The 19854-nt window shown below is 45.0% G+C and overlaps 1 protein-coding gene across 2 annotated transcripts in view; it reads right to left on the bottom strand.

The window, feature by feature from the left end:
• CPPED1 (calcineurin like phosphoesterase domain containing 1) overlaps positions 1-19854 on the bottom strand; it is a 114403-nt gene that overhangs the window by 30621 nt on the left and 63928 nt on the right. Inside the window, exons 3-4 of one of the 2 annotated variants that reach the window (XM_082670416.1) lie at positions 8712-9134; positions 7129-7222 (exon numbers count right to left, since the gene is read on the bottom strand). In XM_082670416.1, coding sequence (XP_082526542.1) covers positions 7164-7222; positions 8712-9134 — 482 coding nt within the window. In that variant the 3' untranslated portion in view covers positions 7129-7163. Of the gene's footprint in view, positions 1-7128; positions 7223-8711; positions 9135-19854 lie in introns of those variants that run through there. The other variant, XM_082670415.1, reaches the window with a different exon arrangement.

Raw genomic sequence — 19854 nt, 5'->3', positions numbered from 1 at the left:
TCAACGGACAAAGGATTAATCTCCAAAATATATAAACAGCTCATGCAGCTCAATATTAAAGAAGCAAACAACCTAATTAAAAAATGGGCAGAAAACCTAAATAGACCATTTCTCCAAAGAAGATATACAGATTGCCAACAAACACATGAAAGGATGCTCAACATCACTAATCATTAGAGAAATGCAAATCAAAACTACAATGAGGTATCACCTCACACCAGTTAGAATGGGCATCATTAGAAAATCTACAAACAACAAATGCTGGAGAGGGTGTGGAGAAAAGGGAACCCTCTTGCACTGTTAGTGGGAATGTAAATTGATACAGCCACTATGGAGAACAGTATGAAGGTTCCTTAAAAAACTAAAAATAGAACTACCATACGACCCAGCAATCCCACTACTGGGCATATACCCAGAGAAAACCATAATTCAAAAAGACACATGCACCCCAATGTTCATTGCAGCACTGTTTACAATAGCCAGGTCATGGAAGCAATCTAAATGCCCATCGACAGATGAATGGATAAAGAAGATATGGTACATGTATACAATGGAATATTACTCAGCCACAAAAAGGAATGAAATTGACTCATTTGTTGAGACGTGGATGGATCTAGAGGCTGTCATACAGAGTGAAGTAAGTCAGAAATAGAAAAACAAATATCGTATATTAATGCATGTATGTGGAGCCTAGAAAAATGGTACAGATGAACCGGTTTGCAGGGCAGAAGCTGAGACACAGATGTAGAGAACAAATGTATGGACACCAAGGGGGGGAAACTGCAGTGGGGTGGGGATGGTGGTGTGATGAATTGGGCGATTGGGATTGACATGTATACACTGATGTGTATAAAACTGATGACTAATAAGAACCTGCAGTATAAAAAAGACAAAAAAAAAAGAAAAAACAAACACACACAAAAAAAGAGTGTTTAGCTAAGCGAGGGATATTTCAATTTTACAAAGGAATCCCACTGCTCATTTGAAAATGACACTAATTGCTATTTTTAAAACGTGACCTAGAAAGAAAAGATATAATATTTTGACTTCACACGCTTAAACAGACATTGCTGTTTCCCATGTACTTGTGGCTCCTTTTTGAAATGCTGCAATGGGATTTTTCAACAAGATTTTGAGTTTTTAGTTTGAGGGTGACCTACAATACTCTGTTTTGTGTGTTGCTGCCCTGGGTGCCCAGCACAGGGCCCAGGCTATTTGTTGAATGGATAAATGCTGACTTAACTTTGGGAACAGGCAGCACACAGATACACATGCCAGATTCTCAATTTATAAATAGTTACTATCAGGACTTGATTTTAACTTTAATTAGCCCAACTGTTAAGGATACGTCCAAAGTGAGAAATGTAATCCACCACTTCGCACCAGATGTAGCTTCCGTAGTTGGTCTTTTATCTTGGTTTACAGTGAATGAAACACAGACATAAAATGACTAAAGTATGATGTTTTATGGTGAACTGATTGAAACATACAGCAGACCAAACCTGGAAGATGAATTCAAGACCAAATGTAAATTAAAGAGGGTAGAATTCCTCAAGCTGACATGCCCCCCAGAAACTCTGAATTCTGCAGATGCTCAAAAAAAGGACTGTTTGTTGAGTTCTCACTTGGAAGTCAGTTAAAAAAAGAACCAATGAGACAGATTTTTTAGTGCATTTTAAACAGAGAGCATTGGGACTTCCCTGGCAGTCCCTATGCGCTTCCACTGCAGGGGGCGCGGGTTCCATCCCTGGTCAGGGAACTAAGATTCCCACATTGCCCTGTGGCCAAAAACAAACAAACAAACAAAGGGTGTTGTCTGATCACAGCCACTGCCCTGTGGACCCACTTGCTGGATTCAGAAAAATCTGACTATGAGATTACGCATTCCAAAGTGTGTTTATTAGCATATTAATTGGTGAGGTGTGTGCTTTAAAAAAATAAATGCAGAGTCAAATCCTCTCACTAAGTTCCATAGGAATTTTCCATCTAGTTCAACGTTTCCCAACCTTTTAAACTAATACCCCTTTCGACAAAACTGAAAATAGTGTACATTCCTCATTCACCCCGAAAAACCTCAGACTCTGAGGCACAGCCTATCTTCCCGCATAGCCCAGAAGCCAAGAGGTTTCTTGTCTAGCTTCACTTCCTTAGTTTGTATTCTAAAAAGAATTGCTAATTCCTCTCCCTTTTTCAATATATAAAGTTATGTTAGCAAACTGCAGGCACGTCCCCAGACTCGACGTGCCTCTCCGTGCTTTGTGCCCCCTCACGTACACCCTCCCAAGAAGACGCTGCCTGCTCCGGGCAGCACCAGGAGTGAGAAGTGCTGCTCTCATGAAAGGAAGAAGCCAGACCCCGGGTAAAGCTAACTTGCCAGCTGTGGGCTCGCACCACGGTCCAGGGCCAGGTGACGACAAACCACCCTTCATCAAGCACGTGTCACGTCCCAGGCATGGGGCTAAGTGCTCTTATACACGCCTCCCTTTACTTGATTCTCACACCAACACTATGAGGTTGGGACGAGTACCCTCCTTTAACAAGTGAGTAAACTAAGGCAGAAAGATGTTCAGCAGATTACAGGAAGCCGCTTCACCGGGGAGTAGCACCAAAGGATTTGAATCCAGGTCTGTCTGAAGCCAAGCCCACCCGCTGACCTGTGGCCTTAAACGGTCTTACAGCCCTCCCTCATGAGCATGGCACCCCTTGTACCGCCATCACAAGTTCGGCCTTACCCGCACACTACCCACGCTACCTGTCATTTATTATTTTTCTTTCACTTGATGAGCTAGTTATCGTTTTTTTTCTAACACATGTTAAACACCCAAGCGTTTGATTTTCAGTGCCCCGGGAGCCCTCCCACCTTCACCACATCATGGGCCTCCAGCGGGATGAGCTGCACCCAGGCATGCTCTCCACTGAGGAGCCCGGGGCCCCTTCTGGGCAGACCTTCGGTGAGTCGGCAGTTGTGACAGGGGGGGTCATCAGAAGCAGCCTGGAATTAGACGCGTGCATGTTGTCTCACGGGAGAGAAAGAGCCTCCCGCTGTATCAGGAACGTCTTTTTAAGTCAAGGATGGGAAAACGATGGCCTGCAGGCCCACCACCTGTTAGTGTAAAGTTTTACCAGAACCCAGTCACACCCACTTGCTTACGTACCGTTTGTGGCTATTTTCATGCTACAGAGGCCAAGTTGAGTAGTCGCTACAGAGACCACAGCCCAAAACGTTCACTGTCTGACCCTTTGCAGGGAAAGTTTGCTGACCCCTGCTCTAGGTGATGCATTTCCCATCCAAAAGTCAGCTGGTAAATACCAATCCAGAGGTAACATGGACATTACCTGTGATTCTGCTGATTAGTAGATATGAATCAAGTTTAACTCAATTCCATATTTATTTATTGAGAGGCTACTATGTGATAGTCTAGGCTAGGGGCTGGGTTTGTAGAGGTGAACAAAGCTGGGACTCCATTTCCTGGAGGAATCAGGATGGAAACAAATAATTTCAATACAACTCAATATTAGATGTCAGAGTAGGATTTGATGTTTCATTATTCCTGTGAAGTAGACCCTGGAAACCTGACCTTTTTGTTCTTTAAAACTTTGAAATTCTAAAACCATAACAGTACACGGGCTAAGATCTCTTTCTAGTTTTTTTTTTTTAAAGCATAAATAGAGGTGAAACTATAATTCTGTGAAATTACTCATTAGCTTTTACAGGAAAGATCAACTTGCTGGAATTTTTCATAATTGCCAAATTCACTCTGGGCTTTCTACTACACAGTTCTCATCTCTATGTTGAGAATGGAAAAAAGAAAAGGTATCGAGACATCAAGGGAAACAGGGTCAGTTAAAGAGCTAGACTTTTGTTTTTTAAGATTGAGTTTTTAAATTGAAATCTGTATTAACTGGGTCACATATTAACCTTCTGCTGAAAAAGGCGTGAGGGATACAGACAATGGCCAGGAGGTTCGACCAAGATTTCATTATCTACTGTCTTTGTAACTCCAACTAGGTATCAGGTGAATTAAGGGGAAAACCAATTTCTACATCCCGTGGATGTGATGAAATTGATTATCCTTAGACAGAGCAAAGAAGACGGAAAATAACTGTGCCGCTTCACATCTGTGCATCTGTCCTGCCCCGATAACTGTTTATTTGTACTGGCTATTGACAACATTTTCGCATCATACAGAGAAGGTTTTTTTTATTGAGCTTCAAAAGGAGAAACAGAATGCATCTGTTTCTAGGGAAACCTGAGCTCGGAGGCTGGAGGCTTTGATTCAAAGAACGCATCCCTACACACATGGTGGCCCATTGTATAGTAACAGCCCTCCTCCTCATTTACCTCATCCCGTTTAGAAAATTAATGCCACAATGTGAGATGATTGTTGATGCTCATTATTAAATCATTTATTCATCCCACACAATGATTCAGAATTATTCATTAAGCTTGCTGGAAGGAAGCGGGGTGTTACCTCCATGGGAGTTTGAGGAGGGATGTGCTCTTTAAAAGGATATTTTATAACAACACAATTATCATAATTAAAAGCTACCCTGATATTCTGATAAGTTTTTGACATATTTTTGAGTACTGGCATTTTAGCACAAGGAGATAAATGAGACTGAAATAGTATTAGGGAATAATATTGCTGTGGGGAGAAAAAGCTGGAGGCAGTATTAAATACCATCTGTCATCATCACCCCCAATTTGATCACGTTCTTTAAGTTAATGAATTTCACAGAATGTCACCTGAACTTCCGGTTTTCCAAAATGAGTTCAAGAACGACATGGCTGTGACCTGAGCGATCTCCGGCATTACTGAGTCGTGGGGGCCTGCATTCCCCATGACAGCCCACCTACCTGTGCTCCCAAACCAAGCTGGCCCCTCAGGCTGCCACGGAGCTGTGACTGCATCTCATCCCGATATCTTCCCAACGCTGCCGATGCTTTGTTCTGAGTTTGAAAGGCCATTAAGCAAAGGGCCTGGTTTGGGAAGCCACTCAAACTGACAGGTGACTGCAGGAAGGGCACTCTTCTCTCTGCTTTTGCCTGGTCAATCAGGTCTAAGGGAAGGTCCTAAGGCCAGTGACCAAGAAGAGCACACCTGCCTATAAGTGAAGGTGGTACCTGATGGGAACAGCAGGGGACCACTTGGGAAGAGAGTAACTGACTGCTGGGTGAGCCTGGAAAGTCAGCATGTGGGTCAGAGCAGAGTCACACGCATGGCCTGACCCAAAACCGAAGGACCAGGGGGCTGCATGATGTGTGCCTGACACTGGGAACACACCACGCAGAGGCTGTGCCCAGGAGTTCCACCGAGTGGGACCTGGTCTGCTCTGTGCCAGGTGCACAGTGGGTGCTAAACCGAGAAATGAGCTGGGCTGGTTGGCCACCGAGGGAAGGAGCCTGCATCAGAGGTTCATCCTTCACTCGTTCCACAAACACTGATGAAGCATTTATTATAGGCTAAGACCCGAGCCAGGCCTCCCCTGCACTCAAGGAGCTGAGAGTCTAGAGGGGCTCCAGACAGGCTGACACTTTCAAATGCACTGGGAGCAAGGGAAGCTGAGGAAGAACCTGGCGGGGCAGGGCTGGGGGCACCTCATACAGGAAGTTGAGGCGGCGCTGGCCAGGTGAAACGGAAGAGGCAGAGACAGTGACAAAGGGTGAGGACAGCCTTACCCTATGTATGAAGGGGCCTCAGAAGGGTAGATGCTGTTGGGCTACATACTCCTCTGGATGTAGCGGAGAATGGACCAGAATGGGGCAAGAGTGGGGCGGGGGACCAAGTGAAAGCTGTTGCCACCACCCAGCTGAGAGGCAATGGTGGCCTAAAGAAGTGGACAGGCTGGAGAGCTATTAAAGAGGCAGAATTAAAGGCACATGAAGTATCAATCTTCCTGGGCAAGGAGGCCCTACTGGAGAAGAATCCATCAGAGTTCCAGAACCAGAGGCCATTAAGAGCTGATAAGATTATTTACAGTAGCCAAGACATGGAAGCAACTCAAGTGCCCATCAATAGACAACTGGATTAAGAAGATGTGATACACACACACACACACACACACACACACACACACACACACACACAGGAATATTACTCAGCCATAAAAAAGGAATACTGCCATCTGCAGCAGCACGGATGGACCTAAAGACTATTATGCCCAGTGACATATGTCAGACAGAGAAAGACAAATACTATATGGTATCACTTATATGTGGAATCTAAAAAATAATACCAATGAATGTATATGCAAAACAGAAACAGACTTACAGACATAGAAAACAAACTTGTGGTTATCAAAGGGGAGAGGGAAGGGAGAAGGGACAAATTAGGGGTATGGAATTAACAGATACCAACCACTATATATAAAATACATAAGTAACAAGGATGTACTGTACAACACAGGGAATTATACCCAATATCTTGTAATAATTTATAATGGAGCATAATCTGCAAAAATACTGAATCACTATGTTGTATACTTGAAACTAACACAGTATTGTAAATCAATTATACTTCTGTTGAAAAATAAAGAGCAGATAAGAAAACTAGTCCCTCTGCTCTGTCTCATGCTCGGCAAGCAGCCTCCTGATTATAACTGGGCCTTCCATGCTGTTCTGCCTACGGGAAGAGACTGCACTGCTAGGGTTAAGGGGAGGATTTCAGCCTTGCTCTAAATTAATAAAATGTAAAATAGATAGCCAACGGGAAGCAGCCGCACAGCAGAGCGAGATCAGCCTGGTACTTGGTGACTACCTAGGGGGTGGGATAGGGAGGGTGGGAGGGAGATGCGAGAGGGAGGAGATATGGGGATATATGTATACGTACAGCTGATTCACTTTGTTATAAAGCAGAAACTAACACACCAATGTAAAGCAATTATACTCCAGTAAAGATGTTTAAAAAAAATTTTTTTAAATTAATAAAATGCCATTCTGGTGGTAGATATCAGTCTCTGTGAGCTGGGACAATTGGAGCACACCTCCGAGACACAGACCAGCTCTGGGGGTGCCGACAAATCCTCCCTGCGCTTACAGGGCTGCAGGCCTGACGGGGGAGGTGGTTGGTGCATCCCAGATGCGATGTCACCCTCTGGGGTTCCTGGTGGGTGGGCAGCAGGATTCCCCCGAGGATGCGCTGTTAGAGTTGGGATCGCCCTCTTTATAAACGTCTCCAGGTCTCAGTATCTGGGGCTGCTCCTGGACCGCATGTGCTCCGTCCTACAGTGGGACACCCAGAACCCCATGCCACTCAAGGATGTGGCTGACAGCAAAGGGCAGCCATGGGGACGGCACTTGCATCATTTAACATTTGATATAAAAGGAATCATTTCAGTGGCACTAAGTGTTCTCTCCGGCATTATTCTCTGTTACAAAATAGTCTCCGTGGTGGTGCTGATGCCATCTTGACACTTCATTTCCTTGTCAACAAAAACAAAAAAGTTGGTTTTCTGCACCAACTCAAGCATGGCATAAAATTTCAAAGGCTTTGATAGAAGTTTTCCAACTTCATCTCCATGGAACAGTTGGAAAACGTCTCCAATTATGCAAGCTTTTTGTAAAATGTCTCGAAAATACAGAAGGGCCTATTGTACTTTTCACAAGTAAATGTGAACACATTTAATGCTCAAAGGTGAAAAGAGTGCCAGGATTTTTTTTTAATGAATGCTTGCTACTTATTGGGTCAGGCCCTCTCCCTCTCCCTACCCCCTAACAAATAAAAGAATGCATTTATATTTCAGAGGCGCCCGATGAAGTACACTCTGGAAAGATCTGAAAGGAGGCATTAGGACCCAAACAAGAGACACAGCAGCCGTCAAAACTGGCATCCTGCCAAGGCAGTGGTAACGCAGGGAACCGGCCGAGAATGCACCATTTCTCGTGAGAGGAAAGCTGCAGGTGCTCCCAGGAGGAGGAATGAGGTGTGTGGGCTGGCGGTGCACACAGCGCCACCGGAACTGAGATCTCTAGAAACGGAGTGTCCTCACTGTGTGTGTGTGTGTGTGTGTGTGTGTGTGTGTGTGTGTGTGCTCACGTATGTGTCAGGTGTATGATTAGCTTAAAATTCACAGCAGGGTTAAGATCAGACTAAACAGATTTCTCCTCTTACTTCTGGAGGAGAACTCAGTCCACCTCACTAAAGGAACACTGATGAGGCTCCAGGACCTGCCCTATGGCCACATTCCAGGATTTCCCGGGTTACATCTAATACTGGTAGGGTTTGGCTCTTAAATATCATCTGCCCTTGGGTAAGTTCCTGCTTCCCAGAGAAATGAGAAAAGATACTCCTGGCGTCTTCCTTTGCCTGGGGCACATACAGCCACACTCAGACCAGACCCGCCCGGCCCCCCCCACCCCCCAATAGCCCCCAACCTGCAGGGTCCCCATCCTCAGCTGTGAGCAGCTATGACTTCAGTACTCAGCTTGGGGCTGTTCTAATCCCATCCAGGCCGCTTCTCACTGAATCCTCACAGCCACCCCACGAGAGAGCTGCTTCTGCTACTCCTACTTTACAGACGAGGAAGCTGAGGCTTGGAGGGCAAGGCAGCTCCTCTAAAGCCACACAGCCATGAGTGCCAGAGCTGGGATGAGAATCCAGTCCTGCCCAAAGCCCCATTCTCCCTCCCCTTTGCCAGGCCGCAGAGGGGCAGCAGAAGGATCTGGACACCTCCTCTCCAGATCACCCGGACACCTGGGGCCCCAGGCCTACCTGCTCGGGAGAACTTGTCTGCCATCTCCTTCCGCACCAGCTTGGTGAGGTTGAAGTAGCTGTCGTCCTCGTCGACGCTCTGCAGGAACAGCGGGATGTGCTGGAAGACGATGGCGTGCTGGCACTTCCGCTGCCCTGCGATGCTCAGCTGCTGGTCCAGCCACTGGTCCTGGGCCTGCTTCAAGGCAGGGCACATGGAGGCATCGTATAAGAACTGGGAGTTGAGGACGAGGAACAGGACGCCCCCAACCCAGAAGCTGAAATAGTCATCTCCCCAAGTCTGCTGGAACTCCGCGATGGTCTCGGGGGTGGGGACATTGCCCACGTCATGGTTGCCGCTGACAAGGACCAGTGGGATCTCGCTGTCCACGGTCCTGAGCACCCGCTGCAGGTCCTCCGTCTGCTCCTTCCGCCAGGGCGTCCCTGGAAGAGTGAGGGTCATGTCCTGAAACGGCTGAGGCTGCTTGTGCCTTTATAATATCGAATTAGGGAATAATCTAGAAATCCACTCAACTGGACACATGGAAACTGCAAAAAGCAGTCGTATGTTAAAAACAAATCAACAAGTGAGATGGGAACTTCTGTCCTCCTTCCCCTGGAAATTCAGTGTCTAACTGGCCATCTGACCCAAAACTGCTGATTGAGCGATGGTGTAGAGTCATTCTAATTGTAAATATTAGTGAAGCTGAATTTCTATCTTTTATTTAGAAAATAAATATAAATAGTTGTGACTTTTCTGCCCTGTTTCAAGGGGTCATCAAATGCACCCCTGAGGTGTATGGACCCAGCTCTGAACGCTAACCTCAAACGACAGCTATTTAAGATTTTCTTACCATACACACGACCGTGCAGACTGTGTGACCACTTTTATGGGAAAAACTCTTAGAGTCCAAACGGCTACATCAACTGGCATGTGTATCTTGCCAAACCTTCCCCATACAGCGGAAGAGGCATTTTATATTCTACTAGCAGTGTGTTAGAGAGCAGGGGCTCAATGCCTTAACATGAAGCACATTTCCCCTGGCACTCAGGAGTCAGTGTGGAGATGATTACTTGGACAAACAGTGGGTTCCCTCCTCCCTCAGATTCCTGGCTTCCACGCTTCCTGTAATAATGTGTTAAAACCTTAATAAATGGGCTTTGAGATGACCAATTTAATTCCAGATCTGGTTTTTTTTTTGGTGCTAATTTATTCAACAAATATTTATCGAGTACTGACTATGTATAAGGTACTGATTTAGCTACCAGGGTCAGCTGTGAGTCAAAGAGACGCAAACCGTTCCTTTCAAACTAGTGAGTCAGACAATCTGTCAAGTAAATTATAGAAGCACACCCATCTGTATCAGATGTTATTAAGCATGATTGAGAAAAGCAAAGCGGGGAAAGGACATGATTCCTGATAGTCCTGCGGAATAAGCTCAGCATCCTGCAAAGACAGCATATGAAAAATGATGAAAGAGAGAAGCCCACCTTCACGAGGGATGATAAAATTTCACCTGAAAAATGCTGCCATGAGCCGATGAAAATTAGACCCCACATTTCATTTCCATCATGAATTAAAAAGAAAGCAGCAAAGTCTTTACAAAGCAATTACAGCTAAGAAAGAAGAACATAAAGCAGAAATAAAGGAATTCAGTTTAGATGGTCAGAAAATAGGCAGATGTGAAATAGGAAGTGGTAGAACTAACTCAGGAAAGAAAGAGAGGGAAATGACAAAGCCACTTCAGAAATTACAACCACAAGATTAGCAGTGAGATTTCCTTTACAGCAAGTATATGCCTGCTTTTCTAAACGTCCCATGAGAGTGTGTACAGAACGTGCACTCTCTGTTGAATACAGAATCCCTCATATTTCCACTCAACCAAACTTGTTAATGGGGTGATTCAAACCTCCTATGTCATTATTCTTTGCTTTTGGCCTATTGATCTGTATCAGTTTCTGAAAGACCTGGTTAGGTCATCACTCTAATTATGGATCGATCGATTTCTCTTGGTAATTCTGCCAAGTTTGGTGTTCACTTACTTTTAGCTATGTTGTTAAGACACTTAAGAGTTCAGAACACCCATATCTCACTGAAATATTTTTATTATTATTTTTATTATTATTAATAAAATAAATAAATGAAGAGAAAATAAAGAGGTAGATCTGCACAGATGTTCTGGAAAGATCTGTAATATATATTAAATTAAAAAGGTAAGACATGGAGGAGCAAAAATCACACATAAATTTTAAAAAGGCTTACACATATTCATATATTATGGATAGAACTTCTCCAAAGATACAAAGGAAACTATCAACTCTGGTTAAATCTGGGAAACAGAAGCGGGGAGTGAAGGAGACTTTCACATTTGGTTGAAAACCTTTTATACTATATTTTTAAAGTTCCTTCCTTTCTTCCTCACTTTTTCCAAGCTTATGTATCAGTTTCATTTTTAAAAAGAATTAAACTTTAAAAAGCTTATGTATTATTTTCATTTTTAAAAAAAGAATTAAAAAAAATCCTTAGCCTCAGGATCCAAGGATTAAAGAAGATTGAGGGGAGGCCAGTCAGGCGGCTGCATTTCCAGTAGACCCCAATCTCGGGGGTGAGTGGAATCTACTGGGGAAAGGCTGGCTGGTCCCCACAGAAAGAGCTCAGGCGAGGGGAGAAGCAGGTCCTGCCTAGCACTGGGGACCAGGAGCCTCTCCCTTGGTGGTGCTGGGGATTTGCCTACAGACAGCATCTGCTTCCTCACTGGTCTGGGCTGGCCCTGGGGCTCCTGGTTTGAAGAGGCCATTGACTGATGTTGCTTCCTTAGCTGAACTTGGACTGTGGGTATCTGTGTTGACTCTAAACCCCTCTGAGACCCCACTGGTCTGTTCTTTTCCCATTGGAGAACCTGAACTTGGTGCTCCGGCTCAGAGTGCTGCCTCTCATTACAGTGTCCTGGTCACAGTGTATTATGAAGTCCTGATCCACAAGACAAGGACTTTATAATACACTGGGGTGCAGAGTGTCTCCCATTCTTGATTTTCAAAAGACATTTCATCACAATGCTTCATACACTGGTTGAGGAAGACACAAAGAATGTTCAAGTAGCTAATGACCATACACAGAAAAGTTAAAAATGAGCACCTCAAAAGACAGACTTAGGGCCTTCCCTGGTGGCGCAGTGGTTGAGAGCCCGCCTGCCGATGCAGGGGACACGGGTTCGTGCCCCGGTCCGGGAAGATCCCACATGCCACGGAGCGGCTGGGCCCGTGAGCCATGGCCGCTGAGCCTGTGCGTCTGGAGCCTGTGCTCCGCAACCGGAGAGGCCACAGCAGTGAGACGCCCGCGTACCGCAAAAAAAAAAAAAAAAAAAAAACAGACAGACTTATTCAAACCTTGGAAAGGAGACCCTGTCTACAAAGCAATCTACAGTGAAGAGCTGTGAATTATACACAACAGGATGTTTGTTTGTTTCCCAACTTCAGAGGGATGCTGCTCTTGGAGAAATCACAAATAATCCCCAGTAACCTGTTAAAAACCATGAAGCCCATCTTCCCTGGATCCCTTCAATCAAAGATAAGCCTCTCTTGCGCAGCTTTTCCAGGACTTTCTATACCCACCCCCCATCTGGCAAGGTGTGGATGGGGAGTCTGTGACACATGGGTTTGGACCTTGGCTCTTGCCCTTCACAAGCTGTGTGGCCTTGAATGAGTCACCTGGGTCCTCTGAGCCTTGGCCTCAGTATGTGTGAAATGGGAATGATAACCCCATAATTCAGAGGGCAGCAGTAAGGATTCATACCAAGATAATTTCCAGAATTTGGTACAAACAGGTATAGAAAAGGTGATCTGTCTTCCCTCCACCCCACACCTGAATGTAGTAATTCTTCCCTCTTTATCAGTAACCCAACCATGTACACAGAGCAATCAGTGTATCATTTCTGGGGACTTCCCTGGCGGTCCAGTGGTTAGGACTCCGCATTTCCACTGCAGGGGCATGGGTTCGATCCCTGGTCAGGGAGCTAAGATCCTGCAAGCCGTGAGGTGCAGCCAAAAAAAAAAAAAAAAATCATTTCTAAAGGAATGAAAACATTCTCCAGGGATATAAATAATTTTTAGGTAAGAATTTCAAAGTGAAGGAGTAAATTCTAGACGGTAAAAAGCCAAGTTTAATGAAAACACCTGCATTACATTCAACACACTCATTTGTGTATATCAGAATTTTTTTTTTCTTTTTTGGGGGGGGGCTTCCGTCGTGGCGCAGTGGTTGAGAGTCCGCCTGCCGATGCAGGGGACATGGGTTCGTGCCCCGGTCCGGGAAGATCCCACATGCCGCTCAGAGGCTGGGCCTGTGAGCCATGGCCGCTGAGCCTGCGCGTCCGGAGCCTGTGTTCCGCAACGGGAGAGGCCACAACAGTGAGAGGCCCGCGTACCGCAAAAAAATAAATAAATAAAAAATAAACACATATAACTGCCTGCATGTATATTAATTACACATACATCACACTGCGTGTACGCACACACACACGTTTATGTTTCTAATCAGAAAGTCATTAGAACTGAACTAAACTGGATGACTTTACATAGATGCTGGACGAGCCCAGACGTCTTTGCAAGGCTCATCATCTTCAGGGGATGTGCAGTAGGTTTGGTGAGTACCTGGCATCATTTTTCTCCCCAGGGGATGGCACCCCAGAGAGACTGCTCAGAGCAGTGTGGGACCAGGCTTTTCTCATCTGTGGCTTTTTCCACTGTGGAGAAGGAAGCCTGTGCCCTTAAAAAACAAATATTGGATTCTCTTCCGTATTCTTCTTAACTGTCCCTGATATCAGACCCCTGTGTGTGGCTTGGCTTCAGCTGCTAGCAAGCCTTTCTCAAAGAGGTGTTCAGGGTCTGTGTTCTCAGCGTTCTCTCCCAGGGATTTGTGTCGCAGCTGAAGAACCTTCTTCTTCTCGGAACTTCTGACATTAGCTTGGGTTTTCAATTTTATACAGGTCTATCAAAGCTTAGTTTACAGCTCAACATGATTAAACAAAATTATATGTTGTTACTAGGATAGAACTCCCACGCCCGGTTCATTTATTCCACAATTAAACTCTTGCGGGCATGGCACATTAAAAGTAAATATCAGAATGTACCTGGGATGGCTATTCGTGGAATATTGCCATAATATTTCAGAAGCAATGGTAAAACCCTTGCAAGGATGAGATGAACTCTTGGCCATGTAGCTTTTCTTAGGATTGTAACGCACTGCAATTTATTGTTTATTGAGAACCCAAGTGGTTACTTCATTTCCAAGAACAGAGGTGTCCATGTTATTGCCATTTTCCACCCCCAGACTAGGGCTCCAACTCCTGAAGGGAAAATAACCACCACGCGTCACTTAAAGTATATCTCAACCAGAAGTGCAGGCAGCTACTGCAGAAATTTTTGTGCGTACCTGCCAAGCACAAAACATCATGATAATACACATTTGTTTCCCCCTTTGGGGGTAAAGGAAAACAGAAGCTGCTGCAAAGCACCGGACAATATAGCCTGGTTACAGAAAAGATAGAACAAGAAACAAGCATTGAACTCACGTGCTCCCATTTCCCTTGAACCACCCACCCCAGCCAGCAACACACAGTGATGCAAAATCCCACCAGCAGATTACTTATAAGAACCATCCACCTCTGAGACCTTCACAGCATTTTCTCTCCTCTGTGGAGGTCGTCTGAAGAAGAGATACTGCGAAATGATTTCAACAGGGTTATTAATCTATTCACTGTTTTAGTAAGAAGATTTTCTTCCTTTTTTAAATACAAACAAGGAAACCAACGTTCTCTGCAGCAAAGCGACAGGAAAGGATGCTGCTTAGTAAATGAAAATAAGACCTCTATATTCCCCAGTCCCTGAAGGCACAAGAACTCAAACGAGAACTGATGATAACACACTCAACCACTGGCAGGAAGAGTTAAATGAAATAGTGGAAGAGTAGAGAAACAGTCAGGTGAGGTAATGGGCTACTCATTCAGGGGGATCTAGAGTGGACTTCCCAGTTCAATACCAGCAGCAGCGAAAAGAACAACAAAATCAACGTGGCCCTCGAGTAAGCCCATGCTGAGCAGTTACTTGCAAACCAAACGACTTCTCCAGCTGAGGCCGGCGCAGGGGAGGCAGGTGACTCAGCCTGTGATGGGGAAGGATTTCCTGGCAGAGAGACCGCTGCTGCTGCACTCTGTCAAATCCTTTCACACCCACAGAGCCTCCTGCCTGCCCCAGCTCCTAGGTGTACCCTCCCACCTGGGACCTCACACAGACCCTGGCTTCCCCACGGCACCCTCAGGCTGGGCTGTTAAGTGATGGGTGGTCTCCAGCAGCATTTTCTTTGCACAGTGAAGATGCTTGGTAGATATGTGTATGGATTTGGTCTAATTTGACTGAACACAGAAATTAATAGGAGGGACTTCCCTAAAGGTCCAGTGGTTAAGACTTAGCCTTCCAACGCAGGGGGTGCGGCTTCGATCCCTGGTGGGGGAGCTAAGATCCCACATGCCTCAGGGCCAAAGAATCAAAACATAAAACAAAAGGAATACTGTAACAAATTCAGTAAAGACTTAAGAAAGAAATGGTGGACATCAAAAAATCTTAAAAAAAAAGAAATTAATAGGAAGATACTGGGATATGCATGGAACACCATTTCTCATCCCTCCTCTTCCTAATTTCAGCAGCAGGTTATCGGCGGGGCAGCCTTAGAACCCTTGCTCCTCAGTCCAGGCCTTCTGACAAGAACAGAAGTCCAGCAGCTTCTCCACCCAGTTGCAAACCAACTTCTACACACACACACTGTTTCTCTGGTCTTCTAAAGTCTCTTTTCCTAACAGAGTTGTGGCCAATTTTTAGGCAATTGAAGGCATGACGTATGGCTTCTTGCAATCTGCGAAGCTGTAAACAGGTAGCAGCATCTGCCTCCTATGGACTGAATTGCTCCCACACCCCCAAAATTCATACACTGAAATCCTAACCCCTGTCCAGGAAAGCTAACCCTTTCTCCTCTACTTAAATTCCTCTCTACCCATCCTTTCCACAACCTAGAACCGGCAAGACCATGTTTCCTCTCCCCTGGTTATAGCTCACTGCCCAGAGGACCGCAATACCCTCCTGACTGGCCCATCTGCCACGAGCACCCCTGGACAAGCTGTTCTCACACAGCCATCAGTATGAGTTTTTTTTTTTTCAGCCAGGCCACCAGCGTGTTGAATCATTCACCTCTCCCGACCACAAACTATTCAAAGTTTCATAAACTTTATCTCATCTTCTTATACTTTATCCCATCTGATCCTCACGTTGTCCCTTTGGTGGCCCAATGGATGGCCTTGTGGCACCTTACGCAAGAGACATCTTCTGAAAACCTTGCCCAATTCACAACTTGCATATTTCCAGACTATGCCTGAAACAGAATGGTACTTCTTACCAGCTGAAGTGTCCCTGCCACTTTGCAAAAGCAACCAAGAGTTTTGTACTTACAGTAAGTCCCCTACATATGAACCTTCAAGTTGTGAACTTTCAAACATGCTAACATGTGTTCGCATGTCCAATCACATAAGTTAGCTCACGTGTCTGGCGCACATTGTCACGAGCGTGTATCCTCTACGAGTGGTTGTGCTTTTGTGTACTTTACTGTCTAGCAGTGTATAGAGTATAGTAGTACAGTATCTTTATTTCAAGTCCAAGATGTCCAGAAGCAAGCGTAAAAGCAGTGGTGATGTAGCTGGTACTGCTAAGAAGTGCCAAGCAATAACGATGGAAGCAAAAGTGAAATTAATTGAGGGAGTGGAGTGACAAGAGGAAAAGGAAGTAACTGCAGCACTGAAGAGATTCACGACGCAGGAAATGGCAAGGGGACTTTCTTTATTTGAGGAGGCACTGTTAGTTTTTGAGGCACAGGACCCCAACACAGAACGGTACATGAAGGTGGCAGCAGCCGTTCAGAATGCAATCCAGTGCTACCGTGTCATCTGTGAGGAGAAAAAAAGAGCTACGACCCAGACATCACTGGATCGTTTCTTCAAGAGAGTCAATAGAACTGAATCCACCAAGGGACCAGACCTGTGCCATCCACGTCAGGCGTGAGTGGAACTGCAGCTCGCCCTCGTCTCCTACTGCTGACCATCCTTCAGCTCTACCACCCCCCACCTCCTCTCCCTCCTCCAGTCAGTGGCTCTTCTTGCCTGTTCACTCGATGCCAGCCCCTGTGTGCCAGCTGTACTACTGTACTACTGTACTTTTCAAGGTGCTATACTATAAAATTTAAAATGCCTTTATTTTTTGTTTGTTTTTCATGTATTTGTGTGAAAAGTTTTATAAACTTATTACAGTACAGCACTAAATAGCCGATTGTGTTAGGCTCACTTTGTTCGACTCACGAACAAACTGGACTTAACGGACGTGCTCTTGGAATGGAACTCGTTCGTATGCAGGGGACTTACTGTACTCATCAATAGCTTCACCAGCTCTAAAATGGCACGGTTCTTGACAAAGGTTTGATTTGAAGGGATTTGTATTACTTCAAAGCTAAAGCATAAAGAGAGGCTTTTTTTTTTTTTTTGGTATCACACTATTTGGGGTTCACATAGCATCCATCCCATTGTTCTGTTACCACTGTTTACAGGCAAGCAAACCAAGGCTTACTGCAGTCACAGGGGGAGGGGACGGGGCGTGAGGACTCAGAGCTGAGCTACGTGGAGCCCAGGGCTCAGCCATGGAGGACTGGCCTGGGAATGGGACCATCAGTGGGGCTCACTGCTGGGGACTCAGGGAGTGGGAAGACTCGGTTCTAAATCTCACTCTGTGACCAACTGGCTGTGCTCTTTTGGCAACAATCAATCATAAACATGGCCTGTGCTATCATCAGTGAGGGTTTCTATCTGCCAGGGCACCAAGGAAAGCACTTCACACATAATATTTCATCATGACAACAGTCCTGTCACCATGACACCACTTCTTACTTAACTGTGTGCTGCCCTCATTTCTCCACGTGTAAAGTAGCAATAGGAAACTTGCTGTATCTACTTTCAATGAATGGAAAAAAACAAAAAACAAAGACATGGGACTTCCCTGGCAATCCAGTGGTTAAGACTTCGCACTTCCACTGCAAGGGGCACGGGTGCGATCCCTGGTTGGGGAACAAGATCCTGTATGACGAGCAGTGTGGCCAAAAAACACACACAAAAAAACCGATGACATAATGTGTACACAGCTAGGTGGCCTGGATAGTGTGAGGAATGAGATGGACACAGTCCCTTTCCTCATGAAGCTCAGCGTGTGTACACGAGGCTATGCTGGAGCCATCAGGAGGAGGACACGTCTTCCACTTGGTGCTGAGGACCATCCTCGTAGCACCGATCAAGGAACCATCGATTCAGTAACAACAAAGAACAAATAGCCTTCAGGCTTCCAGCCATAAACAACTTGACCCCTGGGTTTATGAGGTATGGTTAGTACATCCAAATGTGTGCCAGATATAGGGGGATTCTAGACATTCTTGAAATATATCCATTTAATCTGTTTAATCATTCAGACAGGCACTGCAGGTCATGGTAATAGGGAATATAGAGTAGCAAATCCTTTGACCAAAGCATCAAATCTGCCAAAGGGAGGTCGCTGGAATTGTAGGGGAGATTCTGGGTATCAAAACCAATCTTTTTAAGCATTCCATTCTGATGGAGTAATGTCATTTCTCCAAATAAAGGTGAGGCTCTACAGTTTCTGAATTCATCATAATTCTGCACTTATGAACATTATAGTATGGATTTACTAACTTGCAAACTTTATAAATTATCCCCTTTGTAGCATCCAGCAGTATTAAAAGAAAAGGGGAAGACACTAGAATTATAAAACTTTTTTTTTTTTTTTTGCGGTACGCAGGCCTCTCACTGTCGTGGCCTCTCCCGTTGCGGAGCACAGGCTCCAGACACGCAGGCTCAGCGGCCATGGCTCACAGGCCCAGCCGCTCCGCGGCATGTGGGATCCTCCCGGACCGGGGCATGAACCCGTCCCGTGTCCCCTGCATCAGCAGGCGGACTCTCAACCACTGCGCCACCAGGGAAGCCCTATAAAACTTTTTTTAACCTCTTAGAGTGGTCTTCATTTTAAAAATGTACTGTGGGGGGACTTCCCTGGTGGCACAGTGGTTAAGACTCTGCACTCCCAATGCAGGGGGCCCAGGTTTGTTCCCTGGTCAGGGAACTAGATCCTACATGCACACCGCAACGAAGAGTTTGCATGCCACAACTAAAGAGCCCACATGCCGCAACTAAGGAGGCTGCCTGCTACAACTAAGACCCAGCACAACCAAATAAATAAATTAAATAAATAAATATATATTTTTAAAATGTACTTTGGGGACTTCCCTGGTGGCGCGGTGGTTAAGACTCTGCAGTCCCAATGCAGGGGCCCAGGTTCGATCCCTGGTCCGGGAACTAGATCCCACAGGCATGCCACAACTAAGAGTTCGCATGCCACAACTAAGGAGCCCACCAGCCACAACTAAGACTGGGAGCAACCAAATAAATAAATAAAATAAACAAAATAAATATTAAAGAAAAATGTATTGTATGCAGAAGTTCGTTCATAAACTGGCTGTTTGAAATATAACTAGGGTTTGTCACAGAAATAACACTGTAATTGGTGATTAGATCTCAGGCCAAATCACAAAAACCTAGTTTTTTTCATCACAACACGGATGAATGTATTAATTCAACTACATAAGAGTTATAATCAAGCTTTTCTCCCTAGCCACTCTGTTTACTTTCTAGTAAAACATTTGAGATTTCTGTTTTTGTTGCCAGATTCTGTGTCTTTTCTTCCCTTCAAAATTCTCTTACCAGCTAGCATAGGAAACTAACCACTATTTATACCCATAGGTAACAATGATCATAAGGGAATTTAATATACTAGACGAGAGAAATGTATTATGTAAAGTAGTAAGTATATTAAATGCATCTGATTAGAGGGTCGATAAAGGTATAATCGTGGTTATTTATACTTCGAAATATTATTTGTTACATTAGAAGTAAGCTGTATGAAATTAGTGGCGTTGGGATAACACATCTCTGATATATGATGAAGCAAGGAAGATAAAGATAAAGGGTCTGCAGGCTGATTATATTCTGAAGAAAGAGTCAGGTAAGCC

Source organism: Grampus griseus, assembly GCF_964374135.1.
Source record: "Grampus griseus genome assembly, chromosome: 14".
NCBI lineage: Eukaryota > Metazoa > Chordata > Mammalia > Artiodactyla > Delphinidae > Grampus > Grampus griseus.
Note: the sequence above shows the minus strand (reverse complement) of the source record. Positions and strands in the feature narration are given on the sequence as shown.